The sequence below is a fragment of the Mobula birostris genome, chromosome 6, assembly GCF_030028105.1.
Source record: "Mobula birostris isolate sMobBir1 chromosome 6, sMobBir1.hap1, whole genome shotgun sequence".
NCBI classification, from domain to species: domain Eukaryota; kingdom Metazoa; phylum Chordata; class Chondrichthyes; order Myliobatiformes; family Myliobatidae; genus Mobula; species Mobula birostris.
Genome location: NC_092375.1, coordinates 109,839,232 through 109,855,345, shown reverse-complemented (window position 1 = coordinate 109,855,345; position 16,114 = coordinate 109,839,232). Strand labels below are relative to the sequence as shown.

At 41.9% G+C, this 16,114-nt stretch overlaps 1 protein-coding gene across 7 annotated transcripts in view; it reads right to left on the bottom strand.

Moving 5' to 3' along the window:
• Positions 1 to 6,922: 6,922 nt before the first annotated feature.
• Positions 6,923 to 16,114, bottom strand: part of ttll4 (tubulin tyrosine ligase-like family, member 4) — a 102,334-nt gene continuing 93,142 nt past the window's right edge. For 6 of the 7 annotated variants that reach the window (XM_072260963.1, XM_072260962.1, XM_072260968.1 and 3 more), the window contains one exon: positions 6,923 to 9,810. In XM_072260963.1, coding sequence (XP_072117064.1) covers positions 9,628 to 9,810 — 183 coding nt within the window. In that variant the 3' untranslated portion in view covers positions 6,923 to 9,627. The remainder of the gene's footprint in view (positions 9,811 to 16,114) is intronic. The other variant, XM_072260964.1, reaches the window with a different exon arrangement.

Below are 16,114 nucleotides of genomic sequence, written 5' to 3'. Positions count from 1 at the left end.
GAGCATCGGTAGGTCGTCATAGAGCTCGACGTTCATCATGTGCTGTTGCCAACTCACGTTAAGAGCCATCCGGAGCATTCGTGTATAGCAACCATCCAGAGACTTTCACATAGTCTTGGTGAGTGTCCACGTCTTGCATCCATATGTGAGAATGGACTCTATGACTGCTATGAAGATCCTCTTTTTAAGCCCTCTGGTCAGGTTTGACTTCCAGATTTCCTTCATGTCGTTCATAGCCCTCCACACCAGCGCCTTCCGTATCTTTATGTCCTTCTCCGAACTCATCATTCTTGACCCAAGGTACTTGTAGTCAAAGACTTTCTTAATGGTATCATTCTTTACAGTCTTGAGAGTAACCTCGTCGCAGTTAAACACCATGTACTCTGTCTTTTTAGCGTTTAGGTGAAGTCCAACTTTACTGCACTCAATTTCCACTTTTGTCAGTAGCTGCTGTGCTTCCTCCATCTGGTCAGAGAGCAGGACTATGTCATCTGCAAAATCAAGATCTGTGAGTGTAACTGGTCTGACCCTTTTGGTTCGTCCTGGTTTTATGGTAAAAACCAAGCTTGTCATGGTCTTTGGTAGCTTGACGCAGAGCGTAATCAAGGACAATTATAAAGATGTAGGGTGCCAGAGTGTCTGCTTGCAGCACACCAGCTAGGAGCTCGAACACTGCTGTTTCTCCATCTGGTGATACAACTTTCGCCATGGTTTTGGTATAGCTGGACTCTATTGCTCTCAGTAGACGGTCTCGGTCTGGCACTCCGTAAGCTGAAAAACACTAACAATGCTAAATAAAGTGTAAGGGCTACTAAAAGAGTGCAGTGCAGGCAAACGATAAAATGCAAGATCATAACGAGGTAGATTGCGAGGCCAAGAATTCATTTTATTTTACAAATCTGTGTTCAAGAGTCTGATAACAGTGGGATAGAAGCTGCTCTTGACCCTGGTGGTAGGGGACTTTGTATCTCTGCTGGATGGGAGAGAGGAGAAGAGAGAACCTCTGGGTGGGTGGAGACTCTGATTACACTGGCTGCTTTACCAAAGCAATGAGAAGTGTAGACAGAGTCATGGAGGGGAGTCTGGTTTCCGCAATGTGCTGAGCTGTGTCCACATTTCTCTGCAGTTCCTTGTGGCCACGTACAGAGTAGTTGCCATATCGAGCAGGCATGAGCTGGCAGTATAGCGGTTAACGTAACACATGAAAGCACCAGCTGTAAGATTGGGGTTCAATTCCGGATGCTGTCTGTTAGGAGTTTGTTCACTCCCTCTGTGAGTGCTTCCATCTGGCAGATGGTACCGCAGCATTAGAGCCAGGGCTAACAGGCTAAGGGACAGTTTCTTTCTACAAGCCATTAGACTCATAAATTCACATATCTCTACATTGTGACAACTCATAACGCAAAGATTTTTACTATTCCCTCACGTTGTGGGATGGTTCAACTCAGACAGACAGTTAAAATTACACCAGGATGATAACAATTTCATGCAACTTCACTCTGGTACTCTATGATCCCCTAATTAACCAATTTTCTCTTAAGAATCATCTCTCCATTTTTTCATTCTCTTTCTTCAGCAACGGTCTTAGTCAAACTATGGACTTTGGCCATATTCAAGCTCAACAGTAATGACATGCAAGCCCAAACTTATAAACTGATTCATACAAATTTGTTTCAGGTGTGACTTAGAGTGGTCTCAGAAACAGATGAATTGAGTAGCAAATAAGAAAACCAATAAGAAAAATAAGAATTCCAAGTTTCCTTTTAAAGTACTCTCACACGACTGCACAGCCAAACACCCAAGTAATCTCATTGTCAAATTCATTGATGACACGACCGAGGTGGGCTCATCAGCAATAACGATGAGATGGCCTACAGAGAGGGGGTAGACGAAATCAAGGCCTGGTACTTATTGATTTCAGGAGAACTTACACCATTCACAGCCCTTTACATTGGTGGAAACTATGAGCAGTTTCAAATTCCTGGGAGTGCACATCTTATGGTTCCAAAACGCATCCTACACAATTAAGAAAGCCCACCAATGTCTTTACTTTTTGAAGATGCTGAAGAAAGCTGGACTATGCACAACCTTCTACAGATGTGTAGCGGAGAGCATCCAAATGTGCTGCATCACTACATGGTACGGAAACTGCACTGCGATGGACAGGAAGGCTCTGCAGCGGATAGTCAAAACTTCCCAGTGCATCACCGGCAGCAGCCTACCCACCATCAAGGACGTATATACAGAAAGGTGCCGGGGAAAGGCCAGTGATGTCATGAAGGATTGCACCCACCCTGCTCGTGGGCTGATTGTTCCACTCCCATCAGGGGAGGAGGTTACTTAGCATCCATGAAGGACCACCAGACTCAAAAACAGTTACTTTCCCCAAGTAGTAAGGCTGATCAACACCTCCACCCATTAACCCACCCCACCATTTCTCCACCACTATATAATTTCCTGTCAGTCACCTTATGTGTGATACTCCAGTACCTAGTGTCACTTTATGAACATACAATCAATATTTGTATCCAAGCTATTGTATGTATTTATATTTAGTGTGTTCTTTTTTATTGTGTTCTTTATCATATTGGTTTTTTTGCTACATCGGATCCAGAGTAACAATTTTTTCGTTCTCCTTACACTTGTGCACCGGAAATGACATTAAACAATCTTGAAGTCAAGAGGGTTGAGAGCTTCAGGTTCTCAAGAGTGCATCAGCAGTCACCTATGCTGGTCCAACATTGTAGACAACATGGCCAAATCTCATCAGTATCTCGACTTCCTCAGGAGGCTAAAGATATTTGGCACTTCCCCTTTGACTCATACCAATTTTGATTAGCGCTTCATAGAAAGCATCCTACCTGATGCAACACAGCTTATAGAATCACAGAACAGGCCCTTTGGCCCATCTAGTCTATGCCAAACTATTACTCTACCTAGTCCCATCGACCTGCACCAGACTAAAGGCTTCTATACCCCTCCCATCCATGTACCTATCTAAATTTCTTTTAAATATTGAAATCGACGCAGCATCCACCACTTGTGCTGGCAGCTCACTCTACATTCTCACCACCCTCTCAGTAAAGTTCACGCTTGTGATCCCTTAAACATTTCACCTTTAACCCATGACCTCTAGTTTTAGTCTTAACAAACCTCAGTGGAAAACGCCTGCTTGTATTTACCCAATCTATACCTACATAATTTTGTATACTTCTATCAAATCTCCCCTCAATCTTCTACGTTCTAGGGAATAAAGTTTGAACCTCTACAACCTCTACCTGCAACTCAGGTTCTCAAATCCCAACAACATCCTCGAAAATTTTCTCTGCACTCTTATTTAAATCTTTCCTGTAGGTAGCTGACCAAATCTTGACACAATACTCCAAATTAAGCCTCACCAACATCTTATACAATTTCAACATCCCAACTCCCACACTCAATATATTGATATATGAAACCAATATGCTGAAATCTTTTTTTAATGACCCTATCTACCTGTGACACTATTTTCAAAGAATTATGGACCTGTATTTTCAGATCCCTCTGTTTTACCTCACTCCTCAGTGCCCTATCACTCACTGTGTAAGGCCTACCCCCTTGCTGGTCTTCCCAAAGTGCAACACCTCACACTTGTCTGCATTAAATTCCATCTGCCATTTTTCAACCTATTTTTCCAGCAGGTCCAGATCCCAGTGAAAGCTTTGATAATCTTCCTTGCTGTCCACTACCCCCCTCAAACTTGGTGTCATCTGCAAATTTGCACTAATCCCTATAGCACACCGTTAGCCACATACCTCCAGTCAGAGAGGCAACCATCTGCAACCACTCTCTGGGTTCTTCCACAAAGTTAATGTCTAATCTAGTTTATTACCTTTTGACCAACCTTCCATGCAGGACCTTGTCAAATGCCTTGCTAAACCACTGCCTTTTCTTCATCAATTGTCCTGTTAAATTCTTCAAGAACTGATTGATTAGACACTTATTATGCTCAATGTCGACTATTCATAATCAGTCCCTGGCTACCCAAATACTTATATATCCAATTCCTTAGGATACCTTCCAATAACTTTCCCACTACTAATGTCAGGCTCATGGCCCTACAATTTCCTGGTTTATTCTTAGAGCATTTCTGAATCAATGGAACAACAGTAGCTATCCGCCAATCCTCAGCACTTCACCCATGGCTAAGGTTATTTTAAATATCTCTGCTAGGGCCCATGGATTTTCCGCATTAGGCTTCCACAGCATCCAAGGGAACACACTGTCAGGCCCTGGAGATTTATCTACCCTAATTTGCCTCAAGACAGTAGACACCTCCTCTGTTATCAATATAGGGTCCATGACCTTGCTGCTGCTTTGCCTCACATCTGTAGACTCCTTGTCTGCTTGAGACACCTCAGGTCTTCTCTTAGCCTTCCTGATTTTCTTCTTAAGCATTCTCTTGCATTTCTTGTACTCCTTAAGAACCTCATTTGTTTCTGCCTGCCAATACCTGCTCTGCACCTCCTTTATTCTTAATTGTGGCTTCAATATCTTTCAATGACCAAGATTCCTTAAATCTATTATCTGTGCCTTTTGTTCTGACAGGAATATACAAGCTCTGTGCTCTCTAAATTTCACTTTTGAAGGCCTCTCATTTACCAAGTAAGTATGCCTTTTCCAGAAAACAACCTGTCTTAATCCACATTTGCTAGGTCCTTTCTGATAACATCAAAATTGACTATTCTCCATTTAGAAATCTCAATCCGAGGACCAGATGTATCATTTTCTATAATCACCTGGCAACTACTGGCATTATGATCACGTGATGCAAAGTGTTCCCTAGGCAAACTTGTCATCTGCCCAATTTACAATGACCAATTAACCTATCAACTGGTACGCCTTTGGACTGTGAGAGGAACATGCATTCCACGGGGAGGATGTAGACTCCTTACAGATGATGTCAGAATTGAACTCCGATGGCCAGAGCTTTAGTAGTTTCGTATGCTACCAAGGCGCCGACTGCAAGTGGTCTATGATATAATCCTATTAATTTGGTCATGCCTTTTGTATTCCTCAGTTCTACCCATAAAGCCTCACTAGATGAGCTCTTCAGTCTGTCCTGACTGAGCACTGCCATGACATTTTTCAGTAATGCCACCTCTTCCTCTTTAATCCCTCCCGTTGTCACGTCTAAAACAACAGAGCCCCATAACATTGAGTTGCCAGTCCTACTCCTCCTGCAACCAAGTCTCACTAATGGCTACAATGTCATAACTCCACATGCTGATCTATGCCTTTCCTACTATACTCTTGGCTCTAATATACGCAGCTCAGACATTAGTCTCAGCATCCTCAACCTTTCGATTCCTGACCTTGTATGCAGGCTCAACATCTTCCTCCACCACTCCACTATCTGTTCTGGCGCTCTGGTTCCCAATCCCCTGCAACTCTAGTTTAACCCTCCTCCCTCATAACACTAGCAGACCTTCTCAATAGGATACCATTCCCCCTCCAGTTCAGGCGCAAATTGTCCCTTTTGTATAGGTCCCACCCAACTTTCCTAGAAGAAAACCCACTGATCCAAAAATCTGAAGCCCCCACACCAACTACTTAAGCCACATGCTAAACTGTGTGATCTCCCCATTTCTGGTCTCACTAGCACACGGGACAGGTAGCAATCTTGAATTCACAGAACTGGTGGCCCTCCCTTTTAACTTAGCATCTAACGCTCTGAAATCACTTTGCAGGACCTCATTACCCATCCCTACCCATGTCATTGGTACCAACATGAACCATGACCTCTGGCTGCTCATCTTCCCACTGAAGAATGCTGTGGACTCAATTTGAGATATCATTGACCCTGGCACCCAGGAAGCAACAAACCACTGGGAGTCTCTTATCATCCATAGAACCTTCTTTCTGTTCCCCTAACCAACATATCCCCTATCATAACTGTTTGCCTCTGAGCCACAAAGCCAGATTCAGTGCCGGAGACCTGACTGCTGTAGCTGTCTTCTGCTAGGTCATTCCCCCACCAGTATCCAAAATAGTATAACTGTTGTTGAAGGGAATGGTCACAGGGGTAATCTGCTCCCTCCTGACAGCATGGTATGACACTACTTTGCCCAAGACAGCAAGAAACTGCAGAAGATTGTGGGCACGCAAACATGAGAAATTCTGCAGAAGCTGGAAATTCCAGCAACACACATCAAAGTTGCTGGTGAACGCAGCAGGCCAAGCAGCATCTCTAGGAAGAGGTACAGTCCTGACGAAGGGTCTCAGCCTGAAACGTCGACTGTACTTCTTCCTAGAGATGCCGCCTGGCCTGCTGTGTTCACCAGCAACTTTGAAGAAGGTTGTGGGCACGGTTCTACCTCCATGAACTCTGTCTACAGTTCTTGCTGCCTCAGTAAAACAGCGAGCATAATCAAAGACCTCTCTCATCCCAGACATTCTCTCTCGCTCCCCCACCCCTCCATCGGGCAGAAGATACAAAAGCCTGAAGGCTCATGTCACCAGGTTCAAGGTCAGTTCCTATCCCACTGTTAACAAATTTTACATTTGTAAGTTAACAAATTTCACGGCACATGCTAAATAATGCATAATAAACCTGATTCTGATTCTATAAGACTATTGAACAGTCTCCTAGTATGATAAAATGGACCTGACCTCACAATATGCCTTGTTATGGCCTGCATCGCACTCTCTCTCTAACTTTAATAGTTTATCCTGCATGCTGCTATTGCTTTACTGATGTACTGATGTGATTAAATAATCTGCCTGGATGCCATACAAAAAGATTTTCACTGCACCTCAGTACATGTGACAAACTAATTTACCAAAAATTCTTAAGTTACACAGATCAACGCTGCAGCCCCTCCACAATTTCATGGATTTTGAAATTGGATTTAAGTAAACAAACACCAGGCAAACAGGAGAATACACAACATAGTTCTCTTTATTAGTGATTTTAAAAAATCTGTTCAACACACAACAGATTTTGAATTATTACAAAATGGCATCACAGTTTGTATCTAGTGCACATCTCCGTATGTTTATTGGAACACTGGCTCCTGCAGCTGGAGGCAAGTGCAGAACTAGTGGTGGAGAAACCAAAAGTTGAACCACTTTGAAAATTTGAGAGACCTTCCAGTCTTGTAAATAATTTTTCTTGAATGAGCTAATGTAGGTGAGACCCAGCTCTTTACAGGATTACCCATATAGTCCTTCATAGACACTGGAAAAACACCAAACCATTCCAGCTGTATAAAATTTAATACAGATACATACATGTAAAAATGGTGTAGATTCAACCCTTTTACTTTGAAACATTATTAAGAATCTTATGTTTAAAGCAGTACCACATTTCAGTCTTCAGCCTTAGGAATCGCTAATTAATATGCACACAGATGTTCTGAAACTTATTCAAATTATTGCCATAATGGAAATTTGACTGTTTCTGTTATGGGGGAGATAAAGGGCTCCAAGTGGTGACAATCACTAATTGTTCTTGCACTAACAGGCTTATTATTATTAAACCAAGTGGACTAAGCAGGCATACCACGAGGGATATCCACTGCTTTGTTAATTAGTTGTTCTTTCACTAATCAGAGCTAGTTTGACCCCTGGTTCATTGGTATATTGTAAACGTTAAAACTACAGCAAGCCCAAGACATGTTAAAGATGACTGTGAAAGCAGTCTGATAGTACCAATGGTTCTATTCTTTCATCATTTCTAATAAAATCATCATTGTTTATGTGAGAGATCAGCTGTGGAGTTTTATTGTAAACCCAGCATTTTCTAAAGGCTACAGAAACACCAGCAACAGGAAACTCCAGTCCATCACTGCACAAACTTCAGTACGCTTATCTCCATCAGCTAAAGTGTCCCCAAAAGCTTCAGCAGGAAGCAAGCTGGACCAAAAGTGCTTCATGAATTCCTTCAGCTATTGATCTTATGCTTGCTTTCACAAGGATCGGGATACAGATGAAAGAAAAACAATCAGGATTCCCCTTGTGGGGGTGTGGGGGAGGAAAACAACTCATTACATGTGGAAGGGACAATATGGTTAAGTCTTTTACAACCAGTCAGAATTGGGACACAAGGCACACTTCGTAATGCCTAGGGTGACAGAACAAAAAAAAATTTTTTTGAATGAGGCACTTCAGTCTTCAAGGCACTTCGTACGTATGCACATAAGGGTTGTTTAGTACTAGAAGTTGGAACTATTTGTTCTGAAGGGATGGAGGGTATAAATGCTCACAATGGAATTTAGCCATTTTATATATCCAAGAACAAGCAGTCAAATCAACTCCTCTCAAAATTAGTCGGGACAGTTTATCTATGTCACCATACTGACCTTCTGATAACATCCAACTGAAAGATGGAGATTAGAGACAATACTTCCTCTAGGTAGAAAGAGGTGAGATCTGCTCACTGAAATGCTGGAACTTATTCAACTTTTGAGAGGTAAAGACCAATGTATTGGGCAGAAACCTGCTCTCCCAAGTGAGATCAGTTGTTTGTGTACAAAATCTCAGGTAGGAAGATGACACAAACAAGGTTAACATAACCTGATGGTTAATATACAGTGTATTCTTTTCTATTAAAATTCTTTTCCTTTTTTCCTATGGTCAAGACCTTGCAACAGAACTATTCCCATCCCATCAGCACCCACTGATACAAAGGTATTTCAGCTCTCCTGAGCCACAGGCTGGCTTGTTTTGAGTACACTCTAACTTTGACAAGACTGGGTGTGTTCCAGTGGATACAGAAAATACAAATCATTTATCAAGTCATCACAAATGCTACTCACAGACTAATCAGTCATTTAGCTCAGATCTTAAAGCCTGTAAAAACAAACGACTGGTTACCGACTCATTAAGGCAGTCATGGTGCAAGACTGTTCACCAAATGCTGTAAACTGTTTGTGCAAACATTGCAGTTTTTACAAAATTCTAAAGTAATATTTTGTGAGCAACTTCTAGCTGTAAGGCAACTTTAGACCTTGTGGGCTTTTTGGTATAAAAGAATGATAATCTTTAAATCACACAAGGCACTAAGTCAATGACAGGTCACACAACGATGCTTGCACAGTGAGGGATGGAAAACAGCAGTGAAAGTATGCATTGGGTCTTAATGATAAATGAGAATTAACATTACACATTCACTGGGCATGTCATAAAACACTTCATTTCACGCCACTTCAAAGACGTTCTTGGTGGCATAGACCGACAATTTTGTTCAGCACAAGAATTTACAGCCCAACTGCAAGGCCATTTTGAATACTGTATAACAGTTAACTGCGGTGAAGTAGCACTTGCGTTCATCCAAAATGGAGGATTATCAAGAGGTTAGCCGGTTTCTAACGTCAGCCAAATAAGGAGTGGGGTGGAGTGCCGCAGGGAGCTGGTAAAACTTCTGTACATTAATTCAGCATTTTCTTAAGGCTAGCACTCATTTAGATGCATAGTTTGCACTGTCATAATGTAGTAAACAACTGGTGTCAACGCCAGGTCCTGAATTGAAGAGGTTCTGTGCTCAACAAATACGGTCCAGAGAACAAGTCTGCACATGACAAAGGGCTAACTTCCTTGCTCTCCTTGACCTCTTCCTCAGTTGAGGTAGACTTAGGAATCAAGCTCTCAGGAATTGACTGTAGGTTCTGCCCGCAGAAAGGGGTTGGCGGGAAAACGAGTACTACTCTGCTGGCCATCTGTGGTAGCAGCTTGTTCAACAGCCCTCAGGTCAGCTGTTGAATGGCTATCTGCTTCTGTGGCGGTGGAATGGATTCTTGCTTCATGGCTGTAATTTGTGGTGAACTTTGACTGTGGGGGGAGAAAGAAAAGAGCAAGACATGTTATGAAACATGTTGAAGCTTTACCTCAACCAATTCCAACTGTTATAATAAGAATGCATTGGGAAACTACGGCTAAAACCTCTGTTGTTCTGTTGGCACCAACCATTTTTTAAACCAACATTCTATTTACCCAACCACATTTTGTTTAAAGTTTCAGACAAGAAAGGCAACACAGAGTTGGTGTCTGAACAAAAGGCTACTTATTGAAACTTGGTGCACATTAGGAGACCAGAAAAAACTGTGCACCGGACTTTGGAACAGCCTCATTCAAAGTTCAAGGTTCAAAGTAAATTATCAAAGTGCATACATGTCATTTTCTTGGGGGCATACTCAAATCTATAGAATAGTAAACATAACAGAATCAATGAAAGACCAGACCAACTTTGCACACTGGTTGAACACCCAATTGTGCAAATACAAAAAGGAAAGAAAGAAATAATATAATAAATAAGCAACAAATACTGAGAACATGAGATGAAGGGTCCTTGAAAGTGAGCCCATTAGTTGTGGGAACATTTCAATGGTGGGACAAGTGAAGTTGAGTGAAGTTATCCCCTTTGGTTCAAGAGCCTCATGGTTAAGATGTAATAACTGTTCCTGAACCTGGTGATGTGAGTCCTGAGGCTCCTGCACCTTCTTCCTGATGGTAGCAGTGAGAAGAGAGCGTGTCCTGGGTGGTGGGGAATCCTGTCAAAGGGCGCTGCTTTCCTGCAACAGCGTTTCAGGTATATGTTCTCAATGGTGGGGAGAGCTTTACCCGTGATGGACTGAACTGAATCCACTACTTTTAGTAGGATTTTCCATTTAAGGGCATTGGTGTTTCCGTTCTGGGCTGTGATGCAGCCAGCCAATATACTCTCTACTACACATCTATAAAAATTTGTCGAAGTTTTAGATACCATGCTGAATCTTTGCAAACTCCTAAGGAAGTAGAGGCACTGCCATGCTTTATTTGTAATTGCACTTGTATGCTACACCCAGGACAGGTCCTCCAAAATAATGACACTTGAAGAATTTAAACTTGTTGACCATCTCCACTTCTGATCCTCCAATGAGGACTGGTTCATGGACCTTTGGCTTCCTTCTCCCGAAGTCAATAATCATCTCCTTGGTCTTAATGACATTGAGTAGAAGGTTGTTGTGATGGCACCACTCAGCCAGATTTTCAATCTCTCTTTTATGTGCTGCTACAGCAACAACTTTGATTGATAGACAGATAGACAGACATACTTTATTGATCCCGAGGGAAATTGGGTTTCGTTACAGTTGCATCAACCAACTGTAACAAAAGAACTATTAGACACTGAATATGGTATTTTTGCTGTGCTTTGCCGCACAGTCTTAAGTGTAAAGTGAGTAAAGTAGGGAGTTAAGAGCACAGCCTTGTGGTGCACCTGTGCTGAGGAGATCGTGGAGGAGATGTTGTAGCCAATCAAAACTGACTGGGGTCTGCAAGTGCGGAAATTCAGGATCCAATTATACCAGGAAGTATTGAGGCCAAGGTCTTGAAGCTCATTGATCAGCTTTGAGAGAATGATGGTATTGAACGCTGAACTGTAGTCAATAAAGAACATTCTGATGTATGCATCTTTGCTGTCCAGATGCCCCAGGGTTGAGTAAAGAGCCAATGAGATAGAATCTGTTGTGGACCTGTTGTTCCAGTAGGCAAATTAGATCCAAGGCACTTCTCAGGCAGGAGTTGATATGTTTCATCATAAACCTCTCAAAACACTTTATCACTGTAGATACAAGTGGTACTGGATGATAATCATTGAGGAAGGTTACCACATTCTTCTTAGTCACTGGTATAATTGAAACCTGGTTTAAGCCGTTGGGTATCTCAGACTGCCGAAGTGAGAAGTTAAAGATCTCAGTGAAAATTCCAGCTAGTTGATCAGCACAGGTTTTTAGTTATTAGCCAGGCAACCCGTCTGGGCCTTGGAGCCTGAAATCACAGGATCAATATGGTTGTGGGAGTTCCTGATGGCTCCTCCATGTTTTGATCGTCAAAGCAAGCATAGAAGGCATTGAGCTCATCTGGGAGAGAAGCCCTATAGTCACATATGTCACTTGATTTTACTTTGCAAGAGGTGATAATATTCAAGTCCTGACACAACTGTCGAGCATTCTTCATTAGTTCAAGTTTAGCCCAAAATTGCTACTTCACCCGTGAGCTGGCTTTCCAGAAATCGTACCTGGACATTTTGTAACTTTTTGGTCACCAGACTTGAATGCCTCTGACCTTGCTCTCAGCAGACTGCAGATTTCATGGTTCATCTATGGCCTCTGATTGTGCAAGACCAAGGAGCTGATTATAGACTTCAGGAGAAGGAAACCGTAGGTCCATGTGCCAATCCTCATTGGAGCATCAGAGGTGGAGAAGGTCAGTGACTTTAAATTCCTCAGTGATATTATTTCAGAGGACCTGCCCTGGGCCCAGCACACGTGCAATTATGAAGAAAGCTCTGCAGGGCTTCTACTTCCACAGGAGTTTGTGGAGATCCTACATGACATCTCAATCTCTGACAAACATCTATAGATGTGTAGTGGAGAGTATATTGACTGGCTACATCACAGCTTGGTATGGAAACACCAATCCCCCTGAACGGAAATCCTACAAAAAGTTACGGCCCAGTTCATCACGGGTAAAGCCCTCCCAACCATTGAGCATATCTACATGAAACAGAATTACAGGAAAGCAGGCTCCGTCATCAGGAACCCTCCCACCACTCAGGGCATGCTCTCTTCTTGCTGCTGCCATTAGGAAGAAGGTACAAGAGCTTCAGCACTCACCATCACTAGGCTCAGGAACAGTTATTACCTCTCATCCATAAGGCTCTCGAACCAAAGGGGATAACTTCACTCAACTTCACTTGCGCCATCATTGAAATGTTCCCACAACCTATGGACTGACTTTCAAGGACTCTTCATCTCATGTTCTTGATATCTATGCTTATTTATTGATTATTATTTCTTCTTTAATTTGCACAGTGTGTTGTATTCTGCACTCTGGTTGAACACCCTAATTAGGCAGTCTTTCATTGATTCTGTTATGGTTATTATTCATTAGATTTATTGAGTATGCCCACAAGATTAATCTCAGGGTTGTATATGTACTTTGCCAGTAAATTTACTTTGAACTTTGAATGATTTTGTGGGGACACAATCGTCTACAACTGTTTTAATAAAGTCCGTGACAACCATTCAGATCCACAGATGAGTTGTTTAATACAGCCCAGGCCACTGACTCAAAGTAACCCTGTAGCCACTCCTCTGCCTCCCGCGACCACCTCTTTGTTGTCTTAATCTCTGGAGCTTTGCTCTTTAGCCTTTACTTGTATGCAGGTAGCAGAAGGACAGCCAAGTGATCCCATTCTCTAATCGCTCTCTGCATATGTGATTATGCAGAAAACCTACTTAACTGTATTTTGATTGTTATGTTTCTCTGAGTACATCATTACATGGGAGGCTTAATTAACAGCAAATCTAGACCTTGGTTTACGGAATAAAACAATTATCCATGAGTTTAATTTAGTTAATAGCAAATCTAAGTTTTTGCTACAACAATAATCAGAGCATTGAGTATAGGAGTTGGGATGTAATGTTGAAATTGTACAAGGCATTGGTAAGGCCAAATTTGGAGTATTGTGTACAGTTCTGGTCACTGAATTATAGGAAAGATGTCAACAAAATTGAGACAGTACAGAGAAGACTTACTAGAATGTTACCTGGGTTTCATCTCCTAAGTTACAGAGAATTGAACAAGTTGGGTCTTTATTCTTTGGAGCGAAGACGGTTGAGGGGGGACTTGAAAGAGGTATTTAAAATTATGAGGGGGATTGATAGAGTTGACATGGATAGACTTTTTCCATTGGGAGTGGGGAAGATTCAAACAAGAGGACATGAGTTGAGAGTTAAAGGGCAAAAGTTTAGGGGTAACATGAGGGGGAACTTCTTTACTCAGAGAGTGGTAGCTGTGTGGAACGAGCTTCCAGCAGAAGTGGTTGAAGCAGATTCAATGTTGTCATTTAAAGTTAAATTGGATAGATATATGGACAGGAAAGGAATGGAGGGTTATGGGCTGAATGCAGGTCGGTGGGACTAGGTGAGAGTAAGAGTTTGGCACGGACTAGAAGGGCCGAGATGGCTTATTTATTTTCCTCTCAACACCATTCTTTTCCTTTCTCCACCATAAACTTTGAAACCCTTTAATCAAGAACCTATCAACATCTACTTTAAATATACCCAATGACTTGGCGTCCACAGTCGTCTGTGGTAATGAATTCCACAGGTTCACCACTCTCTGGTTACAGAAATTCCTCTTCATCTCTGTCCTTGTATTCTGAGGCTGTGCCATCTGTCTAGACTCTCCCACTCCTCTGCATATCCTCTCTATTACAAATAAAAGCTAAAAGGGACATTTAAGAGACTCTCAGAGAGTAACACTGATGAAAGAAAAATAGAGGGCTATGTGGGAAGAAAGGGTTACATTGACCTTGAAGTAGGCTAAAAGATTGGCACAATACTGTGCGTCAAAGGGCCCGTACTGTGCTATGTAGATGGTGGTCCATAAATGGAATGAGCTGCCAGAGGAAGTGGCTAAAGGAGGTACAGTAACAACAAGCATATGGACAGGTACACGGATAGGAAAGATTTACAAGGCTGAATTATTTTCTCTCTCAGTCTCATTCTCCTACATACCTTCTCTCTGTAACCTTTGACGTCCTTACCAATCAAGAACCTATCCACCTCTGTTTTAAATATACCCAATAAATTCCACAGATTCTAAGGTTGTGCCATCTGGTCCTGGACTCTCTCACCATAGGAAATATCCTCTCACACCACTCTACCTAGGCCTTTCAATATTTGATAGGTTTCACTGAGATCCCCTCTCATTCTTCTAAGTTCCAGTGCGTATATGCCCAGAACCATCAAATGGTCCTCATACATTAACCCTTTTATTCCCAGTATCATTGTCATAAACTCCTATGGATCTCAATCAGACGCACCAAATAATCTGCTGGAGCACGTTGACAACAGCTATGGGAGGAAAGAAACAATCAATACTTCCAGGTCGAAGCCCTGCATCAGGACTAAGTGGAGAAGCAAGATGACCAAAATAGAGAGGAGAGGGGCAAAAATTGCTCAAGCTCTGTCAGATTGCATGGGGATTGCGAAAGGCCAGCCCCTTTCAAGTCCAGCCACAAATTTTCAATTGGATTGAAGTCTAGACTGTGATTTAGCCACTCCAGGACATTAATGCTGTTGTTTTTAAGCCATTCCTGTGCAGCTTTGGCTTTATGCTTGGGGTCATTCTCTTGCTGGAAAACAATTCTTCTCCCAAGTTGCAGTTCTCACTGCATCAGGATTTCCCTGTACTTTGTTGCATTCATTTTACCCTATACCTTCACAAGCCTTCCAGGGCCTGCTGCAGTGAAGCATGCCCACAGCATGATGCAGCTATCACTATGCTTCACGGTAGGAATGGTGAGCTTTTAATGGTATTTGGCTTTTATGCACACACACTTATTGCAATTCAGGCTTTTTTCCCTATATTTGTCACATATTGCAATGCACTGCTGCTGCAAAGTTGACAAATTCCATGACTTTGGTGATATTAAACCCAATTCTGATGTTCTCTGTTCTATGACTAAAGCAATTGGGGACTTTTGGGTGACTTATCTTTGTGATAACTGCTCCACTGATTAAAACTGTTACTTCAAGATTGTTTAATATCATTTCCCGTACACAAGTGTAAAGAAGAATGAAATAATTTTTACTCCAGATCTGATGCACCACAAAAAAAATAAGATAAAGAAGACAACCATAAAAAACAATAAATATAAACACCATAAGATAGCTTACAGTGCCTATAAAAGTATTCACCCCCCCCCACCCGGAAGTTTCCATGTTTTATTGTTTTACAACATTGAATCACAGTGGATTTAATTTGGCCTCTTTTGACACTGATCAACAGAAAAAGACTCTTTCGTGTCAAAGTGAAAACAGATCTCTACAAAGTGATCTAAATTAATTACAAATATAAAACACAAAATAATTGACTGTATTAGTATTCATCCCCTTTAATATGACAAACCAAGTTTCACTGGTGTGTAGCCAATTGGTTTTAGAGGTCACATAATTAGTTAAATGGAGATCTCCATGCGTAGTCAAGGTGTTTCAATTTATTATAAAAATACACCTGTATCTAGAAGGTTCGAATGCTGGTGAATCAGTATCCTGGCAAAAACTACACCACAAAGACAAAAGAA